Source organism: Rana temporaria, chromosome 1 (genome assembly GCF_905171775.1).
Source record: "Rana temporaria chromosome 1, aRanTem1.1, whole genome shotgun sequence".
NCBI classification, from domain to species: domain Eukaryota; kingdom Metazoa; phylum Chordata; class Amphibia; order Anura; family Ranidae; genus Rana; species Rana temporaria.
The window spans coordinates 568,983,502-569,010,410 of NC_053489.1; the positions used below are offsets into that span (position 1 = coordinate 568,983,502).

At 43.5% G+C, this 26,909-nt stretch overlaps 1 protein-coding gene across 1 annotated transcript in view; it reads left to right on the plus strand.

Annotated features, from left to right (window-relative positions):
• LOC120940047 (microtubule-associated tumor suppressor 1 homolog) overlaps positions 1-26,909 on the plus strand; it is a 129,234-nt gene that overhangs the window by 54,238 nt on the left and 48,087 nt on the right. Inside the window, exon 2 of the mRNA XM_040352623.1 lies at positions 2,939-5,168. Coding sequence (XP_040208557.1) covers positions 3,105-5,168 — 2,064 coding nt within the window. The 5' untranslated portion in view covers positions 2,939-3,104. The remainder of the gene's footprint in view (positions 1-2,938; positions 5,169-26,909) is intronic.

Genomic DNA, 26,909 nt, shown 5'->3' on the forward strand with positions numbered 1-26,909 from the left:
CTTTGCACTGCAAACTGACAGTTCGGACAGGTAAATACCAATGCAAACCAATAATGGCGCAGACCAAAAAAAGTCCTGTGCAAGTTTGGTCTGAATGCGATATCAGCCATTCTATCTGTATGGCTGAAATCGCATCACGTGGACATCGTATGTTATGTGCGGTGCAAGTCGCATGCGATCTCACAGAGCACGCTGGTGTGAACCCAGGACAGTAAAATGCAAAAAAATGTAATAAAATCACACGATGACCTAAAAACTGAAAATACTTGTTTGTGCTATTTAACACCTAATGTGGGAGGACTGGGCTAGCTCCAGAACATGCCTACTATTCTAGCCTGTACACACTTAGAAAAAAGTCTGAAAAATATGAATTTCGAATCGATCGTAAGACAATCTGATCATTGGCACACAGCTATCAAGATCATGACAATTCATGCAAAATTATCCGATGGTACAAGCATGACATGTTTTCTCGTACGATACCAGATCGTACGATTTTTGTTTCAGTACAGCTGAAGTAAATTTGTATTCTGTCCGAGGAACTTTTGTAGCTTTAGTAAACTTATAATTTTCGATTATAAGAATGGGATGCAAAAATAAAAAACGGACGATTATTTGTCCGATAATCTAATTGTGTATGTGTGTGCCAACAATTTGAACATAGCTTGTGGGTGATGTACTGAGTTTTTGTTGACATTGACTATTCATTTTTTGTTTCCCCTTTTTTTGTTGTATATGAGAGTGGACCATAGATCACCTACCTGCCACTTTCAGCACGGGATCATTTTCCAAAGACTAATCGTGCAGTCTACTCCCTAATTTCTAACTTGCCTCCAGGATGGTTTTAATTGTTTAGGCTTCTTGATGGACTGGTGGTTAGCTTGGAGTAGCCTTCAGGTTATTTGCCTCAATATACTCATATACTGACACTAACATTTTTTTTCTTTTTTTTTGGTGGTTTTAAACAGATCTGTCTATAATCACTCATCACATAGATGCAAAGGATTTTTTTTTTTAAACCTCATGGTGGAATTTATCCTATGCTACACAACAATCCTGTGCAAGGTCCTGCCTGATTTGCATACAAATTAACTGATTTGATTAGGCAGGTCTTCATATGACATACTTGTGCACAAACATTAGATTAACCAAAATATGGGTCAGTTTGTAAAGTGTATTGTGACCCCAAGTGATGTCTTAGCCAGGCCATACACAGTACTATTATATGGACTCGTGGACATTTTATTCTAGGTTGTGTGTGTTTATAGATTGTCATCTGTCTCCATGTGTCTGATTTAACTGAGGCGCACTCTAGCAGAGTGCACTTCAATGGGCTTTGAGTCGTGCTGTGTGTGTGTGTGTGTGTGTGTGTGTGTGTGTGTGTGTGTGAATATTTTCCGGTATGCAAGTATCAAGCGCAATGTGCTGGGCTTCTTGCCTTCAAAAGTTTATTCACATTAGAGAAGCAAAGTTTGCATAACAAGAAAAAGATATTGAATCTGTTGTGGCTGCGCTATCCCTTTTTGGATACATATTTGTTTTTATGAGAGGACATTGATATCTGCCCTGTTGGTATACTTGTACCGTATATTGATAAAAGCAGTAGCAATTTCACCGCAGATTGTTTCAAGTCTGAGAACAAGTAGAGTGATCTTGCTGCATACTGGTTACTCTGAGCAGTATTGAATAGGCTCCATGCTGACCAAGATAGATGTGCATGCATGTGGCTGGGCGGGGGGCAGTGTATATACCTAAAATGGGTTAGACATGTGCATGTCTTCCCCCCCCCCTTTATCCCCCCCTTTATGTATGCTCTACCCTTTCCAGTGCTACTTGTCACTTCCTGTGTTGTCTGCCCCCCCCCCCCCAGACACTCTAGGACTGAGAGCGCTGATCGGGAGCCAGTTGGCTGCTGGTTTTCCAAGATGCTGGTCCGACAGAATCTGGCCAAACGGTGCCGATGAGTGACACAGAATGTATACTGTCTAAAGACTGTACCTCCCATATGGGCAGTCAGTTACTGAAGTGTAGGAAGAGATGATGAACTACAAAGGTGCTCATCGGCTCTTTTATAGTCGCATATGCATTTTAAGCAAGGTAAAAATGCATCAATGTGAAAGCAGTTTAAGAGCATTTGTTTGACCATTATAAGCACATCTGTCAGTACTTGCACTATGGTCAGTGGTAAATGGTTTGTCTTAACACTTTGACTGCCACATTTGCTGGACAACGTGGAAGCTTCTGGATCACCAGTAGATGATAAAGCTTGTTTGGCTGGACTTCTCCTATGGATCATAGGAGTGCAGTTCGTTTTGCACTCCTGTGACCCGTTTTCAGCTGACAGTGGGCTGAAGTCAGAGCCGGATCTGGCTCGGGCAAGATCGTTACCATATGGTCGGGATCTGCCCACATGCCCGACCTAGTATCAGCTAGTTGGTGATTCTGTTCCCCAAGGGCCTAATGGGTTGGAACACAAAAAGGTTTGCTAGGGGTTCCTTGGGCAATGAGCAATTTCTGCCTCTCCGATAACTTCCCACTGACATCATTGTTCTAATTGGCTATCTGTAAGGGGGTATTTCTTCCCTATGACCATCACACTAATGTATCATGAGTTGTAATTGTATATAGGCTTTTAGCAGGCGACCAGAATGTTATTTTGAGGGTTCATTTGTGCTGAAAAGATTTAGAAAGGCTGCTTGAGAGATTAGGCAATAACTTTTCCTACAAAGGACAAATCTTACTAATGGTGAACTTGCATCTACCTCCCTAATTGAATAGCGATCACTCTAACTTGATACCTTTTTTTTATCAGGGATAGTTAAAACATTATCATTATTGCTTTACTTTTCTTAACCCAAACAAGAATTTGTTATACTTGTGTACAGTGTGGTTAAATCTTTTTTTTGTATAAAAATATTCCTTTCTTTTTCATTTACAGATGTGATTTCCTTTTGTCCTGATGAACACAGCGGCAGTTATTAATATCCGATGCCTCTGCCTTGCATGGATCTCGATAGAAAGACTTCCTTTGTAGGCGTACACCACTTTTAGGATAAAAAAAAAAAATGCCCTGACTGGGGTGTATAAAGCTGTAGAGCAGCAGGATGAATGTACAAAATCTGGAGGAATCCCCCAAGAATGGATATGGCTCCCCATTACTTTTTGACCACCGCAATGGAAATGAGGAGCAAAAGGCAACTTGTTCTGAATGTGAATGGAACGTGAACTCTAATGATCCAGCATGGCACACGTATCAATCAAGTGATGATTCTGATCCACAAGGGCCCATTGGGCTGGAACTTGAGAGTGCAATAGACTATTCACATAAAAAATCTGATGATGAGATTTCAGCAGTCAAAAGTCCTAACTGCATTGGCACCATAGAGTTAGAAGAAACCATAGACTATATTAATAAGCAGGAGCAGAGCTCTTTACCCTCGAGTACCCATCTTTGTTCACACCATAAAGTCCCTTGCTATTGCAGTCATTTCCAATATATGCACAACCTCCAGAATGTTGAACAACCTATGCCTTACTTAAAGCACTCATCTGACACCTATTACAACAAACCTGAACAGCTCCGAGCTTTTCCATGCACTGTAAATCAGAGAGATGATGCTTGTGGCAATCTTGCATCTGAGCAGGTGGAGATCTATTCCCCAATTACTAAGCACAAAGACATGGAGACCACCCTGGGTTTGTTTTCATCATCGTGTGACACAAGCGGCGAAATGCGAATGAGGAAAAATAGCCTGATTTCTAGTGGCTCTGAAAAGCCAGTGAGTACCTCGTTGTTAGAAAGCTCTCCATTACCCAATACTTCCGCTGAGGTTTTCTCAACATCTCTAAAATGGACGAACAATGTTCAGGATTGCTGCCAATCTGTTGAGCATTCCAATAAAGACTTGAATTATTTTGAAGTGCCTCCACACATCCCTGAAGATACCAAAGAAAGGGTGCTACTCAATAAAGAGCCTGAAGATGCAAACCAGGTATCTGCCATTCATAGGGATGTAATTACATGCAGTACACCAGTAGAGGGCGCTGAAAGGGCTTTTGAAAATCTTAGTGACTTTGGCGCAGCCATTAAAATCAATGATGATATCAATAAAAATAGTGTGGGGTTTCTTTCCGCGACGGGTCAAGAAGCCATTACCCATGCAAAAGATAGCGACCTCGAAGCCAAAGACAGGAATGGTGTTCTCACGAAAGACGCCAATTCTTTTACTAGAACACAATCTTATAGTTTAGAATCAAAAGACCTGTTGAATATCTCGTCTGGGCTTAACTGTGAAGAGACATTTTTAATAACTAGTTCGCACACGGATGACAAGGCCTATACTTCCACTCCTTTGCCTGAGTCCAAGAATATGACTTTTGCTGTACCATCATTGGGAGATTTGGGGCAAATTGAGATAAAGAAACCTGAGAATGTCAAGCAGCCTATGAAAGTGAATAGTCTGGAAAATAAAACTGGCCCTGGCAATGTTGCAGGAAAACAAGTTGGTAAAAGACTGTCCACTGTGACAACTGTTAAAGCCAAGAAACCTGAGGTGGTCAGTTTTCCCAAACCTAACTTCAAGAATGTAAAGGCAAAAGTGCTGTCCAGACCTGCATTGTTGGGAAGGGATTGCCCCACACCTATCTCAAAGGCCTCTCCCAGGTCTTCACAGTCGGCATCTAATGCCTCATCACCTGTGGCATCTCCTAGAGCCGTATCCTCTACTGTCAGGCTTGTGAGAAAGAAATCTGCTCCTGATCAGGACTCGAAAGCAGAGGCAGCTATTGCTAAACTTCACAAACAACCAATTAATAAGCAGCTCTTCCCCAGCCAACATGCACATGCCCCAACCCATACAAAATATGCTTCAGGTAAAGTTCCCAGAACGGCTGTCTTAAAGCAGACTCAGGATGACAACGAGAGAGCAAGTTCTTCAAATTCTACACGTTCATCCAGCTCGGCTGCTGCCTTAACCTGCACGGCTGGCTCCAAAGTGACTGAAAACAAAGGGGAGAAGGCGAAGCCAACTTCTAAGCCTGCTGCTGTGAATGGTGTACATATGGGGCCGGACACTATTAATCAGAATGGCGTTGCTGAAGGGGTCTATGAGAAATCTGAACCCCACAAGGAGGGCTTCACTTCGGCTGATATATTTGCCAGTGTAGAGGTAAGTGTTGTTGCTTCTCTCCTGTCAGTAAAGCTTGTTTAAAGTATACTTGGCATCTAAAAAAAGATTAGTTATGCGTACAGATTTTTTTATGCCCCGCATGTTTTTATTCCATGCTCTGCTTAATTTCACTTTTTCCTTCTAGAAAGTTTCTAGCTATGCAAATCGTTAGATTTTAGTATTCGGTAATTGCTGCAGTTCTGGGTATAACCCTTGTTATAGAACGCAGATTTTTGTACTTATTATAGAACATTATGCAGTTTATGTTTACATTTACACATCTCATTGCTATGCAGTAGTGGGCCCCTTCATTGCACTCATGTAAACTTCCCTGATGACTGGAAGGATCAGATTTCAGACTGTCACTGCCAAAACCACACATTTCGCTGTGGTAGCCAAATAGATTCCAGACCGAGCAGCTCTGCGATTTTTGTTTTTCTTGCGCATTTGCCCATAACTCTGCCAGTTAGGGCTTTACGCTGCTCAGCTTATGCCAGGTGTTTTGTGATCAGATGCCGATAGAGCCTGTACAAATCAATGACAGGCTGACACTGTGTGCAGCTTTGCATATGCAATTATACATGGAATATTTACCCGTGCTTTCTGCATCCAGTAACACACATCCCCTCTCTGTAGGCATCTATAAGCTCCATGTGGACAGTGCCAACCTGTCATTTATTTGTACATGCTTTATGTTCATAGCCTTTTTAAATCGCCTGGCTGTACCTGTCTCTGAAATACACTGACCGGGGCGGTGTATGGCCCCCATCAAGTCTTTAGCGCAGTGGTCTCCAAACTGCAGCCCAGGTGCAGGATGCTGCTATTTTGCTTACTTTTATCTGGCCCTTGGGGCATTATTCCCCCTACCATTGGCATAGTTACTGTCACTGATAATGGGGCACTATTCTTCCCACTCACACCAGTGATGTTTACTCCCAGTGATGCCAGGACATTTTCTTCTCCCACTATCCACAGTTTAGCCCCCCTAAATTTTGAAAGGGTAAACTTGACCTTTTGTTTATAATGTTTGGACACCCCTGCCTTAGAGGTTGATTGGTTTTTGGTTTTCCTTTGATCAAAAATATGGCTGCATAAAGGAGTCCGTTCACCGTCAGAAATTATTTTCCTTTCTCACTTTCTGATGGCAATGTCTGCATGCATGCAAAGTTTGTTATAAGGGGTTCCCCCCCCCCCCCCTCATATCTGGTCTCCCACAGTACACAGAACATGGAAATGCATTTATTTCAGCAATTATAAACTGCGTAATACCTTTTCTCATCAGCAGTATATAGCGGTTTTATTACTTCTATTAGTGTCTGATTAAAGCTTGAAGGAGTTTTCATTCTCCTCTGACCGTCTCTTTGGACATTGCTGATTGGCCCTGTGCTGATTGCATGCACCCACCCAAGAAAAAAATCTCCGTAGCAATACACACTAAACTGAGCATGTGCAAAGTGTCCCCAAGGCTCTGTTCGACCCGGAGATGGATTGGGGACAGTGAAGGATCAGAGAAGACAGAATCCAAACAGCCTTTTTACACAATGCACAGGATTAACCCCTTAGGTTCCACAGTGAGTATAACCAGCATGGTTTACTGCATATACAGACTGATTTTACTGCTGTGGGTTTAGTAACACTTTAATGTCTGAGAAGTTGAACAAATTGGAATGGTTAGATTCCAAAGGGATAACAGGCCAGCAGGTGACACCTGTAACTTGGGAGCTGACTGGCCCTTTAAACCAGGGATCCTCAAACTACGGCCCTCCAGCTGTTGTAAAACTACACATCCCATAAGGCATTGTAACACACTGACATTCACAGACATGACTAGGCATGATGGGAATTGTAGTTCCTGAACAACCGGAGGGCCTTAGTTTGAATACCCATGCTTTAAACCATTCAGTATATTTGAAGCTTTCTATTTGGCAAATAAAAGAAAGCAATAACATAACGCGCCTTAGAAATCGTACACCGATCTTACTAAATACAATGAAATCTGATTTCTGTGGCTTGCAGCACTTTGTACATCGTTGTTGTCTTTTTCATTGTTTTACTGCAATCCCAAGGATTTTTTGGCTGTTTTATTCTTTATGCTTCGTCTTTAATGTAAAGCATGCAAAAGTAGAAGTATTTTGTTTTCTTTCAAAGGATAGTGACAGCATGTTTGTTTTTTTTTAGATTTCCCCTTAGGGAAAGTGCTTCAGATCTAGGTCTGAATGTCCTGTTCTACAGGCTTCTACGTGATCTTTCAGCAAATCCTTTCTTTTAAAAAAAAAAATTCAACACAGAACATTTTTGAAGTCCTTTGGTATTTTGTTCAATAAAGCTTCAGCATGTACTGTGAAATGGTGTTGCGGATAGAATTTTAGCATCTAGTAGTTTGTTGAGTTGTATTTGCTGTTGCCCTGCCTGATTTGTTGTTACCTACTAGTAGCTACAAAACAAACCTAACCCATTATCTCTAATACATGGCTCAGGTTTTGTTTATGGAATAGGTCGCCTAAACCTGGTTACATGTGTGAAGGGAGTGATCCTGTAATGTCTAGTCATCTGCTGTTTTAACCACCAATAAACATCTTTTATTGGTGGTTAAAACATCATTTTTTTTATTTTATTTTTTACTACTATATACAGTAAAACCTTGGTTTGCGAGCATAATTCCTTCCAGAAACATGCTTGTACTCCAAAGCACTTGTATATCAAAGCATTTTTTTTACAGGGTATAAAAGAGAAGAGGCGCCTCTAAGTGTAGCAATAAGTTGCTAAATGTTGTACCTTCATTAAATGTAACCATATTGCTACACTTAGAGGCTTCTCTCTTCTTGTTTTATACTCAGTGACATGACGCTACTCTTATATCAAGACATCGCTTGTATATCAAGACAAAATGTATTATAACATTTTGCTTGTCTTGCAAAACGCTCTCAAACCAAGGTTTTACTATAATGAAAAATATGCCTATGTCCTTTTTTTTTTTTTTTCTGTATAACCAATTAGGACGTGGCATGGTGTACCATTTAATTGTACTGTTCCCAGTGCCACTGTAGTGACCGTACCAATATATATTTATGTAGCCCCTCCATGTTAGTCCATGGGATTGATGTACTAAAACTGTAGAGTGAGAACTTATATAGCGCAACACATGCAAACTGAATCGCCTCTGGGCGCTTAGTATCAGTTCCCTACTGTCCTTTGAGAGTGTAAGGGCCAGTTCTGTTCAGTTCTGTGCGCATTTTTTCTGCACAAAATGCATGCAGTTTTTTTCATTTATTGCAATGACTTTAGTTCACACCATGCAGTCAGTTTCCGGTCAGTTTCCGCCCCTGAAACTGACTGCATGGTGTGAACTAGAGCCATTGGAAAATGCTGTGCATGCATTTTGTGCAGAAAAAATGCGCACAGAACTGCGTCTGGTGTGAACTGGCCCTTATCCGTTAAGGGCCCTTTTACACGCACAGACAAACGGTCCGTTTATTACAAGTCCGTTTACGGACTTGTAATGTATCCCTATGGGATTGCAGACGTTAGCGGATGATGCATCCGCTAACGTCCCCAACCATCCACGTCCGCAAAGATCTGCTTTTGCGGACGGAAGAAAACCCTATTTTTCGTCCATCCGGCGGAACGGATCGGATGAATACGGACACACGGTCCGTATTCATCCGATTCCCCATAGGAGAGAGCGGAGAAGAGACAGGGCGGTCTCTGCACTGTGTGCGGGGACCGCCCTGTCCGCCGACAGCTCAGCGGGGATTAACAGAGGAATCCCCACTGAGCCGAACGGGCTAACGGAGCGGATCAATACGGATCCGCTCCGTGTGAAAGAGCCCTAAGTGCCGTGTGTTTTTTTTGCACAAAATGCATGCACAGAGTTTTCCATGTATTCCAATTGTTTTTGTTGGCTCTAGTTCACACCATGCAGTCAGCTTCTGCACTGGAAACTGACTGGAAACTGACTGCATGGTGTGAACTAGAGTCATTGGAATACATGGAAAACACTGTGCATGCATTTTTAGTGCAAAAAAATTAAGAAATTCATACAAAACTGTACGGAACTGCGTCTGGTGTGAACTGGCCCTAAAATCTACTGCAGCTCTGCATAGGAAACAATCGGCTCCCAGGTTTTATTATCAAAGCTTCATTGAACAAGCTGAAGTTAGAAGCTGGCTACTGTGCACAGCTGTACCATATTTTGTAAATCCTCCTCGACGTTTTTAGAGGCAGAAAAACACCCCACTGCCAGCGTGTCCAAGAGCAGCAGCATTTTGGCAGATTAAACACCTCTATACATGGCAAGTGTTTTTAACACATAGGAACGCTAGGAGTGGCAAGTGCTTGAACATTAATTAATTTCAATCGCCAAAATAAATCATCATTCTGGCCAAAAAAATATGTAATTGCACGTCAAATGTTTTTTTCTACCAAAACCCTGCAGCCAGGAGAAAAGGTGTTTAGAAGAGCTGGGCTGGCGCTCTGTGCATGGGGTCTAATGTCTTGCGTGTGTGTGTGTGGTCTGATTCCCAACAAGATATTTGTGTGAGCCGCTCAGACTGTATTGGCCTGTATGCCCACCGAGTGCTGGCCCAGGAAGGGAGCTTCTCTATGCTCCAGGCAATAGTAGAGAATGATGGCTGTCCCGGGAGCCGCTCTGATGGGCGGAGTGAAATGCGTGGGGGGTGTGGCCTGGCAGGGGTCCAGGCTAAGACTGCCATTCGCTCACACAGCAGGCTTTGACTTGTCCTGGGGCACCCATCATTCTCATTCCAACCACATCTGTTAAAGGGTCAGATCACTCATACTAATAGGTTAGTCATTTGTGGACAACGGAGATATGAGGACCTGGTCCTACATTCAGGACTTGTACTTACCTCTGACTTGCTGCCTTCTGCTCTGGTTAATTGCTGGTCACTGCAAGGGCACTTGTGGCGTGAACGTGGCATGTAGGAAACCATTGCAACATGAATTAAAATATAAACCCTCAGAGTTTAATACTTTAAGCGCAATGAAATAAACATTGCTCAGTAAAAGATTTGTTGACATTCTTGCCACAGCAGAGGCAGCTTACAATTTTGTGCTGCTGACTCCTGCTCCTTCAGCACTCGCTTCCCTGAACTTCTGGTTCTCACAAGAAGGAGTTGGCAATGGACAGTGCAGTCTCCAGCCAGTTGTTAAGCTTGTAGAAGTTAGGGGGGGTGAGGCGGGAGTAGGAGTCAGGGCTTTGCATCCTAGGCTACGGGGCTGTGTGTTTTCATTGATGTACAATGTAGAAAGGCCTACATGCAAGACTTGCTGCATAGAACGCAAAAAGGGAGCAGGACTGAATTGAGAAACACTAGTGGTCATGGCACCAGCTTAAATGGGAACATAGTCAAAATATTTAAAGATAAAGAAGTTGCATACTCAGTGAGTCAGTCAGCTGCCGAAAGTTATGAAACCGTTTTTTATCACTTTAGTGCATATAAATGCAATCCATGAAAATTCCTGTTACTGCTCATGTTTTCAGTGTGTCATTATGTGTGGTGTGGTGTGAAAGAACCCTCATGGACTGAGCATAATGTTCTGCCCCCCTCAGGAGTATCTGGCTGTGCCTCTACCTATCTCTCATCCTTGGCTGTATTTTATGGAAGGGTTCTCCTTTACCATCATTTTTATTTAATGTGGTAAATAAAAAAACATAACTGGAATGTGATACCGTCTTTGTAGTGCATATAGTAGTGTGCTAAAGATGGAATATTACAGAGGGCTTCCATCGCCCCGTTATCCCCCCATAAATAAACGATTTTGAGTGGACTTAATTATGTTTGATCGTTTGTCCATGGATATGTGGACTACAGAAAAAATTAAGTAAACTAAGGCCTTGTACACACGAAAGAGTAACTCGTCGTGCGAAACATATAGTTTTCCTCATCGAGTTCCTTGTTAGGCTTGTTGAGGAATGCGACAAGCTTGCTTTGCGTACACACTATCAAGACAAAATCTCCTCGTTCTCAAACGCGGTGACATACAACACATACAACGGCAGGGGAAGTTTGATTCCACTGGCTAAACTCTTGGGGCTGGTTTTGCTAATTTCATGTGTTTGCGTGTTAAGTAAAAGTTTAAGAGACTATTTGCACTTTTCAGTCTGTTACAGCTTGAAAAATGTGTTCTCTCCATTACAAATGCTACTTTTACTCCCGTCTCATACTTTATTATGAGCAAGCGTGGGTTTCTTAGCATACACACGCTCGAGTTTCTCGTCGAAAACCAGCCCGTCGAACTTGACGAGCCAATTTGAGACTCCTGAGAACTTGCTCTCTTTTTGGCTCGTCGAGTTTCGCGACAGTTTCCTCAACGAAAATGTACACACGACCGATTTCCTTGGCAAAAAAATATCTCGGTCGTGTGTACAAGGCCTAAGAAAAGCTCATGAGCAGGCATACTTATGCAGCGCCCCCTTATTTTCAGTATGGGCACTACACTAAAGTTAGTGGGGAATGGGAGAGTTATTTTGCTCCCATTTACAATTTGCTAAATTTAGGCTGCTGTCATTCCTGAACTGTCCTGTAGGTCAGTCTGCGCTCCAGGAGTGTTTCTACCCCTGGGCGACAATGGCGCTAGAGGGGTTCTGGCAGAGCCACTTTTCCCCAGCAGCCAATTTGAGGAGTTTTCCCTCACGGTGCATGCTGGGGAGGAGTATATCAGTGGGAGACCTCATTTTCTTTGGTTCTTCGCGGGTTCCAGGTGCGGCACCCACCTTTAGGGTGTGCGCATCGAACGGACCCCGGCGAACGAACCATCAGGGATCTGGTGACCGGAATGTTGACAGGTACACTTTTTCTGTCATCCGGTGACCTATGCTTAATCTACTGGGAGGATTCGCTCAATCCGTCCATTTAGCTCATTCAAATTGGCCTGTGGCAGAGGCCCTAGAGCCAGGTCGGTGGCAGAGGCCTGTTCCTCCCAGCAATCCAAAGTGACACTTCGGCTGCCAGGCTTGTGGCAGAAGTCTGTCCGGGGGCACTTCACCCACTCTGGCTAGAGTGGCGACGAAAGATCTCTACTACTACTACTGAGAGCAGGATTGCTCTTGTTCATATCCAGGCCTGATACCGCAAGTTCTCTATTGACCTTTCCTTCTTACTTTATGTTGATGTTGGCCATGTTGGGCCGAAAATAAAGCATTCGAAAACTTTTATTTATTGAGTGGATATTCGCTCACTACTCTAAGCTACTCTACTTATCAACTACACCCCTAGACAACACTGAGGTAACTTAATACGCCGATCCCAACAACAACCAGCGGCTCCTGCGGGGGTAGCGCTACACTTATTTCACAAGAGACATGCATTGTCTGATGCAAAAACAAACGTATCGAACTGCTCAGTGTTGTGTAGAAGCTACACTGAACCGCGCATGCTCAATGCAGGTTGGGGAGATGATGCTGGTTAGGCCAGGCATACATGGCTCAGCAGGAACTGGCTGAGATTGGAGCCAATAATGGGCAGGCTGAATGTAGCAGGTTGATTAACTTTGATACAACCAGCCTTCTGGATTATCTAGCGATTATCGCTAGTGCTTGCTATAGCCTCTAGCAATAATCGCTGGAAGAAGACAGCCGTTTTTCAGGAGGGACTCCCCTGTCAGCACTGCCTGTGTTGATGGGGGAATTGTGCAATTTTTTTTACTTCATCCTGCGATTGCAGGAAAAGTTTGCACCATGTATGGTCTGCCTAAGGGACCTCACTAACGTTGAGCCGCTGAAGGTGGTGGGTATTGTGGACCTTGGCTCTGCTTTAATTCATATGTATGACAAAGCTTGTTTTGGGTGGAGTAGAGAAGGGTTAAAGTAAATGTAAACCCCCAATTTTTTTTTTTTTTTTTTATGTCACAATGTAGAGAATAAGATTTCCTATCATCTGTGCCCAGTCTTGCCACTCGAGTTAATCCAGCTCTGAGCAATCCTTTTATTGTTCAGTGAAAATTAACAGACTTCCAGATAAAAACCTGTCTAAATAAAAAGTCCTTTCTGTCCCCTTGCTTCAAGTGACATACATTACCTCTCACAATGAGCTGTGGATCACCCCCCATATTATGATGAACATCCAGGAATGTGCATGTGTCCAAGCTAGTGCACGAGATATGTAAAAACCCTGTCACTCGAAGCCTGGGAACGGAAAGGACTTTTTCTTTAGGAAAAGTCCAGACTGACCTTCTCCTCTGTCCTGGTGACAATTTTAAGCAAAACTGAAAGTGCTTGGAAATCAAAATGTTACAGTTGTCATAAGAAGAGGGGGGGGGGGGTGGTAAATCCATATGGTAAATTTTTCTTTGCACTCCTGTGACCTGTTTTCACCTGAGACAGAGCGTCATCCCGACTTCATAAGTCTGGATCTGCCAGCTGCATTGACTGAAGACAGTCTCAGCCTCTCGGCGCGCCGATGAGGCCGCTTTCCGTCTCTTCACAGCTCAGCGCTCCAGTGAGCGTGGAGGAGGAGAGATGCTGACTGACTAGCAGCATCTCTCTGCTCAGGGAGTTGAGAACCAAACCATCAGTGGTGTTCGGTGGCTCAGTGCAGAGACACTGGGGGGCAGCTGCAGCAATCGGTCTGATGGTCATCCACCTAGGTAAGTATAATTCTAAAAAAAAAGTTTTTCTCTTATAAAACCCCTGTGAGTTCATCTTTGCTGTCTGTGCTCCTGGGGAGACTTCACTTGACTTTAGTCAGAGATGCAACAGGAAAGCAGAGGCAGTCTCTATAAAGTAAGAATTTTCCATATGGCTTTACCCCCCCCCCCCCCTCCTGTTCTGATGACAATTGTAAAATGTTGATTTCCCATAACTTTCAGTTTTGCTTAGAATTGTCACCGGGACAAATGGAGTGAATCCACCCATTGGGAAATCAGGCGGCAATAAAAACTTAACAGGGCTTTTAATTCCTCCCTACTCTGTTAAAAACTGAAGAGAAATAATTTTGGCTTTAGATGCACTTTAATTATGTAGCAGGTTTCTTATGGCGTGCCTTATGGTTAGACTGTCTATTCAGCATTTCAAGCTCCGCAATTCTAAATAGGGAACATCGTTTTTAAATGGTTAGAAAATGATTCCAATTTAGAGCTTATCAGGTGCTTTAAAATATTTATACATGGCTTAAAATATGTGCAAACAAATTTTTAGATTTATTTAGCTTCCTCACTATCCATTGTCCAGCTCAAATTTTTGCTGCGACTTTCTAAATTTTGTATAGAATAAAGGGGCGGGGGGTTCACAACCTTAGCCAGGCGTTTGTCTGTGTCACCTATCGAGGATTCCCTTTACTTCCTGTCCTAGATACTTGACAGGAAATGAGTAGAAATGTCTCCAAAGAGAAATACCAGTTTGGACAGTTGTTAGAAGTTGTTGCCTCATTAGGTGTGTTTTTTCTTACCGTCAGTTTTCAGCGATGGTGATAAAAATAGTTTTTTCTCTTCACTTTGTCACTGGCGCAGAAAGGAAGCGTTTGTCTCTGCAAAGAGGTCACTGAAAGCAGTGAAAACCTGACGGCTTCTGACCCTTCCCAAAGGGGACTCCTCACAGTTGTCAATATATCAAGTGTACCCATGCGTGGCGGCCCCCTAGTCCATGTGCTTGGCACCTAATTTACATGCATGGCGCCGGATGCATGGATGCCAGTGTTTTTTTTCTTTTTCCTTAGAAGCACATGATTAGAGCCGGATTCTCCTCCCGGCCAATCCCAGCTCAGGAAGCAGGTCCTGAGACTCTATTAGCCGATAGGAGTATTGATCCTATTGGAGGGAGGGGACGTGGGGGAAGTTGTGCCACTGTCAAGCCGAGGAAGGGGGAAATGCAGGGGGAAGCCACTGCTCAGAGGAAGTCCGCGACCTAGATGGGGGCAAGTGCCATCGGGCCTGGGTCACACCTTGTGTTTTTTGGCGCTTTCTGCAGAAACACACTACTGGTCATTTACATTCACATTTATGCTTTTTTCAGCTGCTGCGTATTTGAAAAGGGCAAGGACTTTTTTTTTATTTTTATGCAAAACGGTTCTATTTTTTTTTTTTTGAGTTCAATATACTTCAATGGAGAAGCTGAAGTAATGCCTTTTTGCGGCAATTTGTGTTTTAATCTGCCCAACAAATTGGTCAATACAAATCGCAGCAAAATTCCTTTTTTTCTTTTTTTTAAAAGGTTATTAACTGATTAATCTAAACAATCGGCCATGCTCAATTTAGTATGTATTGCTAGTGTTTTTTTTTTTTCTGTGGGAGAGTGCACGTGATCAGCACAGGGCCAGGTCCAATCGGCTCTATCTAGAGCATGGGTCTTCAAACTACGGCCCTCCAGTTGTTCAGGAACTACAATTCCCATCATGCCTAGTCATGTCTGTGAATGTCAGAGTTTTACAATGCCTCATGGGACGTGTAGTTCCACAACAGCTGGTATTTGCACACTGGTATTGATTAGTATTCCAAGGTTTCTCTTATACCTCGGTTTCTCTCCCTGAGTCCCAGTTCACACTTGTGCGCTGTGCGTTATCACATGTAATTTTCACTGCACTGCCGTGCAAATCGCATGCAATTTCAGCCATACAGATTATATGGCTGAAATCTCATTCGGGCCAAAGTCGTGCAGGACCCTTTTTTGATACACCCCAGAATTGGATCGCACACCTATGCAATTAGATTTATAGCCAAACTGACAGTTCGCTCTGCGATATGAAAACCGATCTGGGGGTGTGATTTACTTTGTATTGACACCCGCATCAGTTGGCATGTGGCAGTGTGAGCTGCTGTGCGATTCAGGTGTGATGCGGGAGCCTGCACTGTATTTGCAGGGTTCTCGCATCGCACCAGAGTGATCCGACCCTCAGTGAGCTTATGTGATCCCAGAGCTGATGGAGAGCGGCAGAGTAGGGTCAAACAAGGAGGCTGTGCAAGTAGCCAACTTCCTTCATATCAACCGATGTCATTGGTTGCTAGGACGCTGGGGGGCTGTAATGGTGCACAATGAAAACGTGGCTTTGTTATAGGCAGGCTTGATCCTCTCACTGGCTTGTGTAGTTAATGGGCATTTTACCAAGGCATTTTACCAAGGTTGAAAAAGGCTGCTCTAATGTAAACGCACAGCAGGGGGTTTTAAGCTGTAAAACCAACTCCAACCTGACTTCAATCTCTGTAGTATTCTTTGAGGATGAATTGCATCACAGTACAAGCAGCTAGCGAGGTCAGTAATGGCTTATTTTAAAAGCACTTTCCTACTTGTTTCAAATACGCAAAAAACATAAATGTCCATAGGTGGGCACAGATGCACTTTAAGCAGTCATCCTTGTGCTGGTTTCCAACAGATGAAATCTAGTGTAGCGTAAAAGCTGGCCTATATATCGAAGCTGCACATACATTTCTGCTAGCCCTTCTTTTGGGAGTCATAGTTTCCAAGCTAATAAAGGGTTACAAGCTACCAATAGCTGATGTAGACAGTCACTCCTTGTGCACAGGTGCCATAGGTGACAGGTCATTGAACACAGTGAAAGGAGTAGTTCAGGGTTGTCTGCATACTTATGTTCTGTCCCCCCCAGGCAACAAGCTGCACTGTGTGTGCAAACAATGTCTTGGAGGTCAAAGCATGATCCTTGTAATTCTGGCTTCATAATCATGTCAAGTGCAGAAGGATATATGGTATAAATACCCTTCCACTTTATTTGATCTCACTTCCAAAACAAGTGACGTTCAATTTGCCATAACACGCTTCCAGCTTGAAATAATTGCATCTTTTCTGCTTCAGCTGAGCTAATGAATCACAATTGGATCCGTTATTACGTTAATGTTGCTGCTTACAATTGCAGCAGTTGTAATCTGTCGTAAATAACACGGTTTCAGCCAAGCATGGCAAAAGTGAGAAGTAATTCTCGCACATGGCGTTTATTTATAAACTTGTCTATACAATATGTTCTACATAGCCCTGTTCTATATACTGCTTTACATGACATATTCCCCAGTGCTCGTCTTTTTATACTGTGATATAATGTATACTTGACAATTACATGCTGTGTCTCTGGGGTGTGATTTGAGCCATGGATTTGTATGACTCAAATCGCACCGCATTCACACCAAACTGCTGCAGGACTATTATTTGAACACCCATGCGATCCAATTTTGCAAATCTCGCTGCGTTTTACAAACTGATTGCAATGTGTCGTTATCTTCACACACTCTGCAATCAGTTTGTATGGATGGGTTGTGTTTTTAGGTGCGGTGACAAATTCGCTGTGGATTCGCACGGCATCTAGTGTGAACCCCGGCTTAGGAGCGCGCTTCCAAAAATGACAAGCTGTATGTGCTTTCCATATGTTTTTAGAACTTCCAGCTTTTTGAATTTCAGCTGCTTTACTTTCAGCATATTTTTTTGTGGCATGATCAGATGTGAGCAGATTGAACCCACAACGAATCCTTTGAGGCAGGCCATAAATGGTGCCAATTTCTTTCCTGCAACCATGGGTTGCACGACTCCTTTAATGCAGACGGTGCCGACAGAGAAATCCCTTCTGCCGAGCCATTGTCTGCTCCCAGTAGGGGTGGATGGGGCAGGTTGTCCCTGCCAGGAGAAGACAGTGATTGCCAACGGCTATAGCAGCCACTAGCGATAATTGCAACCGAATCCCGCAGGCTGGTTGTACCCAAGTTAATCATCTGGGTACTTTCAGCCTGCCCATTACCGGTTCAAATCTCGGCTGAGATTCTAACCATTTATGGCCGGGTATTGTCTGTGTTGCAACACAGATAAAACCTGAACTTGAGCACACTGTAAACCTGCCCCGCAACCAGGGCTGTGGAGTCGGTAGATAAATGTACCGACTCCGACTCCTCAGTTTTATGTACTTCCGACTCCGACTCCCCGACTCCGACTCCTCTGTATTAATATGTGAATGTATTTTATACATTCCTTGAGGGAAAGAAACGCAGCCTACCACAGGACTACTGGCTGGGAAGCCAACAGTCTACTGTATTGCACAGTTTAAGCAAAAGACAAACACAATGAAAACAATCAAGTGGCTGGATAGTAGCAGCAGGCATAAACATCAGGAACAGGATTTTTACCAGTTCAAAAATACAAACCAGATTATTTGGTTGTTTTAGAACAAAAACAAAGCTTATCTATAATGAACCAAAAACAAAATCTGTAAAACCTAGAAATGGTTTATAATAATCTTGAAATGTAGTTCTAGGCTTAGCAAATGCAAATCGATTCAATGTAGAGTTCTAAGGAAGAGAATTGCCTCTGCCAGATCCTCTTTCATAGAAGCTCTTAAGTCAGACTGAGCCTAGGTTCACACTGCTGCGAATTCAAAATCACGGTAAAATGCGTGATTTTACCGCGATTTCGCGGCTGCGATTTTGCCGCGATTTTGCCGTGATTTCGGCCGCAATTTAATGTAAATCGCGGCCCGAAATCGCAAAAAGTAGTACAGGAACTACTTTTTGAAATCGCAGATGCGGCGTCGCACTGATTAGGACAGTGCCATTGCCGACAATTGCCGCCGATTTGAGATGCGATTTGACATGTCAAATCGCATCTCAAATCGTTCCAAATCGTACCCAGTGTGAACCAGGGCTTTATTATTTTTAGGGCTGAAAATAATCTTTCGACACTGACTTGGGTGGGTGGCATTGCAGTAACTATTCTGGCCACATCACTAACGATCTCTGGATAAACAAGGATGGCTTCTTCAACAGTAAGTTTTGATGAGCGATCATACTTTTCAACTTCTTTTAGTGCTTTATAAAACTCCTGTTGGAATTTTTTTATTTGGACACTTACTGGTTCTCTAACATGCGTTCCCTGTAAAAGCAGAACACAACACTATGGAAAGTATAAGTATTGCAGCTCCTAATTGTGCGTTGCGTGCCATATAGTGAAGCACATGAAAAGCATGCTTCTTCACGGTCACTTAACGTGTTCGTTTTGCGGTTACGTGAGGCACTGCACGCATTGGTCTTTATTCTTACAGTAGAGAAGTCATTAATTATAACTTTTTGTGAATTGGGACATTTAAACTTGCTTTTTTTTTTATTATTCCAATCTAAATTTAGTAGGAGTCGGAGTCGGTGCATTGTTTGCCGACTCCGACTCCGACTCCAGGTACCCAAAATTTCCCCCGACTCCGACTCCTCGACTCCGACTCCACAGCCCTGCCCGCAACAGTGGAGCACAATCTGACATCTACGGGTTTCCTCCCCTGCATAGCTTTTAATTCTGCCCGTCAAATAGTATCTTCCTTGGAAAAAACCCTCTTACGAGGTGCTCATGCACTATGGTGACATCACGCCAGATAATCGGGAATTTTGTACTGTGCATGCGCGTGCACTTTTTGATGGAGTGCACCATTCGATGGAACTCTGGCCCTACTCTTTATAGTGGTACTAGACAGTAATTTAGTCTGGAGCTTTTTAACTGCCTGTATTTAAAGCCGAGCTCCACCCAAAAGGCGAACCCGTCCCCATTATCGGCAGACCTCGCCGTGGTGAGATCTCTTGGAAATTCGTCCCCCTCCTGCTTCCCCCACCGTCGGGCCATTCAGAAATGCAAGGCTTCACTGCCAGTTTCCCTTACAACAAATGGCGGCAGCAGTAGCAGAGAGCCAATTGGAAAATCGGCTGGCATGCCGACATTGCGGGATCCCTGGACAGGCAAGTGTCTGAATATTAAAAGTCAGCAGCTACAGTATTTGTAGCTGCTGGCTTTACATTTTTTGCTAGTGGGTGGAACTTCTCTTTAACAGAGCATTCTTAATGGCTGAGCTCAGGGCGAATTTAGTGTTGTCACATTAAAGGAGTCTTGTGAGACCAACACAGAGGCTGCCATTGTTGACCTTTCCTCTGAAAATGCTGGTTGCCTGGCTGTCATATTGGTTTCAGTTATTTGAGTAACTGACTTGGTACAAGTATGCAGGTAATGACATATGACCTTGAATTTATATTCATATCAGGAAGGTCGATGAGTAGGTAATGAAGCCAGACGGTTAGAATAACAAATTGGTCGGATTTTCTGGAAATATGCGGTGACGGACCCCATGATTCTTTCATGGTGGACACTTGGATTTAATGGGAAAACTGTGTTTGTCGATTGGGTGACTTTCTGTATGTCCTGGAGCTTTCTCTTGAACACATTCTGTGTATGGGATTGGTCGTATTGCCTGGAGGGCAGATAAATCACGTTTTCACTTGCTGTGTGGGGTGTATGGAAAGATTTACAGCTGGAAACTTGTGGACAGTCTTGTGACGTTATTATACAGAGCTAATTGTTTTTACAGATTGCAGTCCAATCTAGCGGAAGACCTAAAACCTTGGTGTTTGATTTGTAGTGGGTGACACAAAATCCAAAATATGGTTTCATTCAAAGAATACAAGAATGTGAGTGCTGTGATTTGGCAGTTTGGTCCAATCGCATTGAATATTCAAAACCTTTTTGCATCGGTATGCTCAACCAAATCCGACACATCTGCAGTATCGGCACTATGATTTTGTGATGCAAAGCCAGGCTGGTCAGTACAGATGTAGACGTTGTGCCGGTGTATGTCCTGTCCAGTGTGGCCCCGGCCTGGATAACGATCCGTCTATTCTAGATCTGAAGAGGTGGTTGTTTACCTGGCTTTGCTGATTTCGGAAAATTCTACTTGCTCAGATGTTTGACTTCTGAGGATTTAAATCTCCAAGTATTTCCCGACTTCTGTCTCTGATCTGAAACATTTTATGCAGCAACTGAAGTCAGACTGATCTATGTACAGATTCTAGCTCTTCTGATGGCTCCTTCCAGCAGAATAATGCACCATGTCACAAAGCTCAAATCCTTTCACCACATAACAATGAGCTCACTGAACTCCAATGGCCTCCCCAGTCACCAGATCTCAATCCAATAGAGCACCTTTGGGATGTGGTGGAAATGGAGTTTTGCATTCTGGAGGTGCAGCCAACAAATTTTCAGCAACTGCATGATGCCATCATGTCACGATGAACCAAAATCTCTGAGATGTTTCCAACACCTTGTTAAATCTATGCCACGAAGAATGAAGGCATTTTTTCGATCACTTTTATTCCTATTACCAGGAATGTAAACATCCCTTATAATAGGAATGGTGTGTGACAGGTCCTCTTTATGGAGATGCGGTGTCAATAAGACCCCACATCTCTCCTCCAGGCTGAAAAGCATGAGATCGTGAAAAAAATTTCACCGCTCTCATGCTTACTAGCCGCAATTGTGGCTTTGTTTACTTCCGGCATCACATCGCGCCCGGGCCTCCGACGGTCATAGAAATGACTGGTGACCATCTGGTCACCAGTCATCTCTATGCTTCCTATCCGGTGCAGGGCGATCCTTTCTCCGGCTCCCAGATGGCACGGGAGAGCTCGGAGAAGCACCAGATGGCAGTGGGAGGGGAGGGGGAATGACCCCTTCCCGCCGCTATGATCGTTCCTATGGTGCGCAGGATCGCCGCCGGAACATAATGATATCTGAATGATGCCTCTAGATGCAGGCATCATTCAGATATCACCGCACAAACTCCAGAACGTCATAGGACGTCCACCCGGGATGGGAGATCCCCTTTGTGAACTTCATATGACTATGTGCGGTACTGAAGTGGTTAAAGACCAACTGTCATCTCTGACCCGCTGTTGAATCACGGACAGTCCCATTCACTTTAATTGGATGGCTGGTGATGAGGCAGTGACACAACAAGGTGAGGGATGTGGCGGCAGCAGGTGAGTGGATGCCCGCTAACAGGTGCTACCATGATGGATCTGAAATGACAGGTGATCTTTAAATGTAAAGACTTATTCTTGCTGGTAGTTTAAATATTTGCAAACAAAGTTAAGTTTTCCTATTTAGAATAGGCTGTCAGTTTAGTAAAACAGATTTTAGAACCAATTCAATCATACAGTTTGTAGTGTACATAGATTTGCAAAATAACGGGATAAAAGAATATCCTTTAAAGTGGAGGTCCGCCTAAAAAAAAATATTAAAAGCCAGCAGCTACAAATACTGCAGCTGCTGACTTTTAATAAATGGACACTTGCCTGTCCAGGGTGCCAGCGATGTCGGTAGCTGAAGCCAAGCAATCGCTCAGCTCTTGGCTGCCCCTGCCGCCATCCTCGGTGAGGGAATCGTCAAGTGAAGTTTTGCGTCTTCACTTCCTGCTTCCCTACTGCTCATGCACGAGTGGTGTTGCGTGTCCTTACTGGTCCCCGCTGTCTCCTGGGACCCGTTTGTTTCTCAGACAGGGGGGGGGGGGGGGAACGGAGGGGGCGGCATGGGCCGTGACTCCCGTGGGAGTCTATGCCTGGAAGTGGATGCAAATACCTTTTTTATACAGGTATCTGCACCCCCCTAAAAGGTGCCAAATGTGACACTGGAGTGGGGGGGGGTGTTCCGAAAAGTGGAGGTTCACTTTGTGTGGACCTTCACTTTAACTTTGTTTTATCTCATGGTTATCTAAACTTGCAGAATTTGGATTAATTGAATAAGTCTTACTAAAAAAAAAATTTTGGGGAATATACAGCCTTGTGCTACATAAGTAAGCTTTATTTCATGCTGATCACACACACACAAAAAAAAAAAAATGTTATCCACCCGGTAGTAAAGTAAAAAATGTGACTTTACCCTAAAGGTAAGACACTAGAAAGACTTGCCTGTAGGCCCCTTAGAAATGGCTTGTACTTGCATTGTTTAGTAGATACTGGCATTGGCTTACAGTGATGATGCAATTGGTGCACTAGCAGTTCTTTCCGCATGCACAGTACTCTGGATGCAGAGAGCGCCATGTCACTACCTGTGCGTATATACGGAGTGATGTCAAATGGCCAGAGTGCACGAACCTAAGATAACGGGGGTTTAGATGGACATGCCTGCAGCAGTGATAACCGTCGCTGGAGAGCATTGTTTGTAAGGCAAGCGTGTCCTAATGTGTTACTATGTGGTGCATATTGGCACATTATGGCAATAACCTGCAGGAGGTCAGTTATCATTTTGTTGGAAGGTTACTACCGCTTTAAGACATCGCTCTGGCATTTCGCTCTAATCCAGGTTCCCTTTATGTGTTGGCAGCAAGTATGTTTCATTAAAAGAAGTATGGGTTCTTCAATAAAGTTGTTGCCTTTGTTACATAATTACGTTTGCTTTAGTTGCCACTTGTTTCACCTGGAGCAATTTGGAAGATTCAAAGTCGCTCGTTAAATGTTTTGATAGGGAGTGTTGGGGCATCCAGCGGAAAATAGGATTGTCTTCATCTGAGAGCCTCGAGGGATTGTAGGTCTCTGTAGAGAGAAGCCATTTCTCCTGCACAGTGGGATGCGAAGCGCGTACTAAAATCTGATGCTTATATTCTTATAGTGAGGAGCTCCACTACAGTGGTCTGTTTAACAGATATCCTTTCCATTCTACGATCAATTTAGGCATTGGCAATCTAACCTGCTTGGCTTTAAAGTGGATCTGTGCCCAGTTCTTGAACGCAATAAAAATACTTTACATTTCTCCCAAAAAAAACACATACAAGGGGTGTCTTTTTAAAGAGGATTTTTTTTTTTTGGTAATGCCACAAGTTACCTCTGAGGTCTCATGCACTGGATGTTTTTTCTGCTGCTCCTAATGGCGTTAGGCATTTTATTCTTGCCATTTAAACGCCCCTGCATGCTTGCCCATGTCACGTGTCTAAGCACACATTTGAATTGCCATCAGAGCGTGTTCTGTTATTATAATTATCTCCTTGTCATTTAGATGCCAGAATACCTTGCATTTTCTGTACTTTGCATTACGTTTCCATGATGCTCTGCATTTTCTTTATTTTATGTGAGATATTGCATAATCTCTGTACGGTTCTGCTTTTATTCCTTTACTAAATAAAAGAATTTGAAAATGGAAAAATAACATGTACATAAGTATTCGCAGCCTTTGCCGTGACACTCAAAATTTAGCTCAGGCGCATCCTGATCATCCTTGAGATGTTAATACAACTTGATTGGAGTCCACCTGTGGATGAAATTCTTCCAGAAGAACCATCTCTGCCACACGTAAACAATCAGGCCTGAATGGTAGAGTGGCCAGACGGAAGCCACTTCGTAAAAGACACCTGACGGCCCACTTGGAATTTGCCAAAAGGCACTTGAAGGACACTGTCCATGAGAAACAAAATTCTCTGATCTTGATGAAACCAAGATTAAATGCTTTGGCCTGAATAGCAAGCATTATGTCTGGAGGAAACCAGGCACCACCTATCCCCTGGCCAATATCATCCCATCCCTACAGTGAAGCATGGTGGTTGCAGAATCATGCTGTGGGAATGGGAGACTAGTCAGGAACAAGGTTAAGATCAATACAGCAATGTACAGTGGCATCCTTGATGAAAACCTGCTCCAGAGCGCTCTGGACCTCACACTGGGGCGAAGATTCATCTTTCAACAGGACAACGTCCCTAAGTATGCAGCCACGATAACAAAGGAGTGGCTACGGGACAACTGTATTTGAGTGGCCCAGACATGAACATCTCTGGAGAGATCTGAAATTGGCTGTGCATCGACGCTCCCCATCCAACCTGATGGGGCTTGTGAGGTCCTGCAAACAATAGGAGAAACTGCCCAAAAATAGGTGTGCCAAGTTTGTAGCATCATACTGTAGGCTGTAAGTGTGCCAAAGATGCTTCAACAAAGTATTGAGCAAAGGCTGTAAATACGTGTGTGTCTGTGTTTTATTTATTTTTTTATGATAAATTTGAATATTTCAAACTTTTCACATTGTTATGGGTTGTAGAATTCTGTGGAACATAATGAATCTATTTTGAAATGAGGCTGTAACATAACAAAATGTGGAAAAAGTGAAGAGCTGTAAATACTTTCCGGATGCACTGTAGGCATTTAGAGGCAGACCTAAAACCCACTGCCAGTGTACCCAGGAGCAGCAGAATTTTCTGGCAGAAAAAAACACTTGATGCACGTTTCATGCTTAAGCATTAATTTCAATGGCCACAATCAAAGCTTGTTTGGTTTCACTTCTTCTCCTGTGGATCACAGGAGTGCAGTTCATTTTGCACGCCTGTGGTCAGTTTTCAGCAGAGAGCGTGCTGAAGTCCACTCTCTGACATCATAGAAGTTGGTCCAGGCTCCATGTCATCACAACGACTTAGTCCGGATACGCCAGATCCCTGGACCGACACCTGGCTCATCCTCTCGGCGATCCGTTGTGAGCCTGAGCTGGCCACCTCTCCAGCTTAGCGCTCCAGTGAGCGAGGAGGGGGTGACTGTGACTGACAGTCTGCAGCTCTCTGCTCAGGTAACGGAGAATTGAGTGATCGCAGTGTTCGATCGATTCTCAGTGTACAGGCCCCGGGGGACACTTGCAGCATCGGACCGATGCTATATCCAGCTAGGGAAGTATGATTCTTAAGTCTTCATTATCTTTTTTTTTTTTTAAATCAGAAAAGAAAATCACAGCCAATACACAGCTCATAAACACATCATCAAAACCTTCCATCAATGCAAATGACAGTTTACCCATAAGGCACCGCAGACTCCCATATGACATAAAACCTTGGTCGGAGGTCACTATTCAAAAGGCACTAGCCCCACCGGAGCACCTACATCCCCCTGCTCACATACAAACAGTGAATCCAGTGGATCAAACTCCCCACCCTCTGACTGCCCCCCATGACTGACTACCCCCCTCATCTACCTAAACAGCCTATCCATGACCAGATCTACCGGGGACAAGCCGGGGGAATCTAACCATGGGGCCCACACTTGCTCAAACTTTCTCGAGCAACCCCTGTGTTGATAGACATACCTCTCCATTCTTATGGTGTCTCCCAGTTGTGTAATCCATTCCTTCAATGTTGGAGGATCAACTGCCTTCCAATGCCGAAGGATTAGCCTACGGGCCTGAAACAGAGCTCTCAGTATGGCCTGCCTGCTATTATCGTCCAGTGACATATCATCTATAATTCCAAGAAGACACGGTTTCGGGTCAACAGGAATATTAGTCAGATAAACTCTGTTAAGGAGAGTCACTACCCCAGACCAGAACAAATGTAACTTGGGGCACCGCCATAGTAAATGAATTAGGTCACCATGGTCCCTTGCGCATCTAGTACAGTTGGAGTCAGGCCTTATCCCCATTTTGTATAGTCTGGCGGGTGTGTAATGCACTCTAAGCACAATATACAACTGGGATAACCGCTGTGCCACATTCATGGAGCACAGGTCTTCATTATCTTTAAAAAAAAAAAAAATCTCCTGAGCACTGTTGTCAAAAAAAAAAAAAATCAGGCAAATGTCTATTAAAGGATCACTAAAGGAATTTAGTTTTTTTTAGCTAAATGGCTTCCTTTACCTTACTGCAGTACTGGTTTCATGTCCTCCTTGTTCGTTTTTGCTTTGAAGTTGCTGTAATTCTGCTCTGATCTCCACACTTCCTGCTTGTCTGGCTCCTTATGAAAAATCTCATGGCAGCTTTTCACTGTGGTCCAAGCTGTGTATCTAAAACTCCTCAGAACCAATCAGATTCATTTTAAAAACATAACACTGCCCTGGATTTGTTTGTTTTTGTTCTGTGGGTCTCTTTACTTCACATAAACATGAAACCAGTTTAAAAACGAAAGTGAAACTAAAGGCACATTATATGATTGAATTTAATCTATTTTTAATCATTTTTAAAAGGAATCCGTTAACTTTTATGTCTCTATACCCTGTAAACAGTTCAGTTTAACCACTTAAAGACTAAGG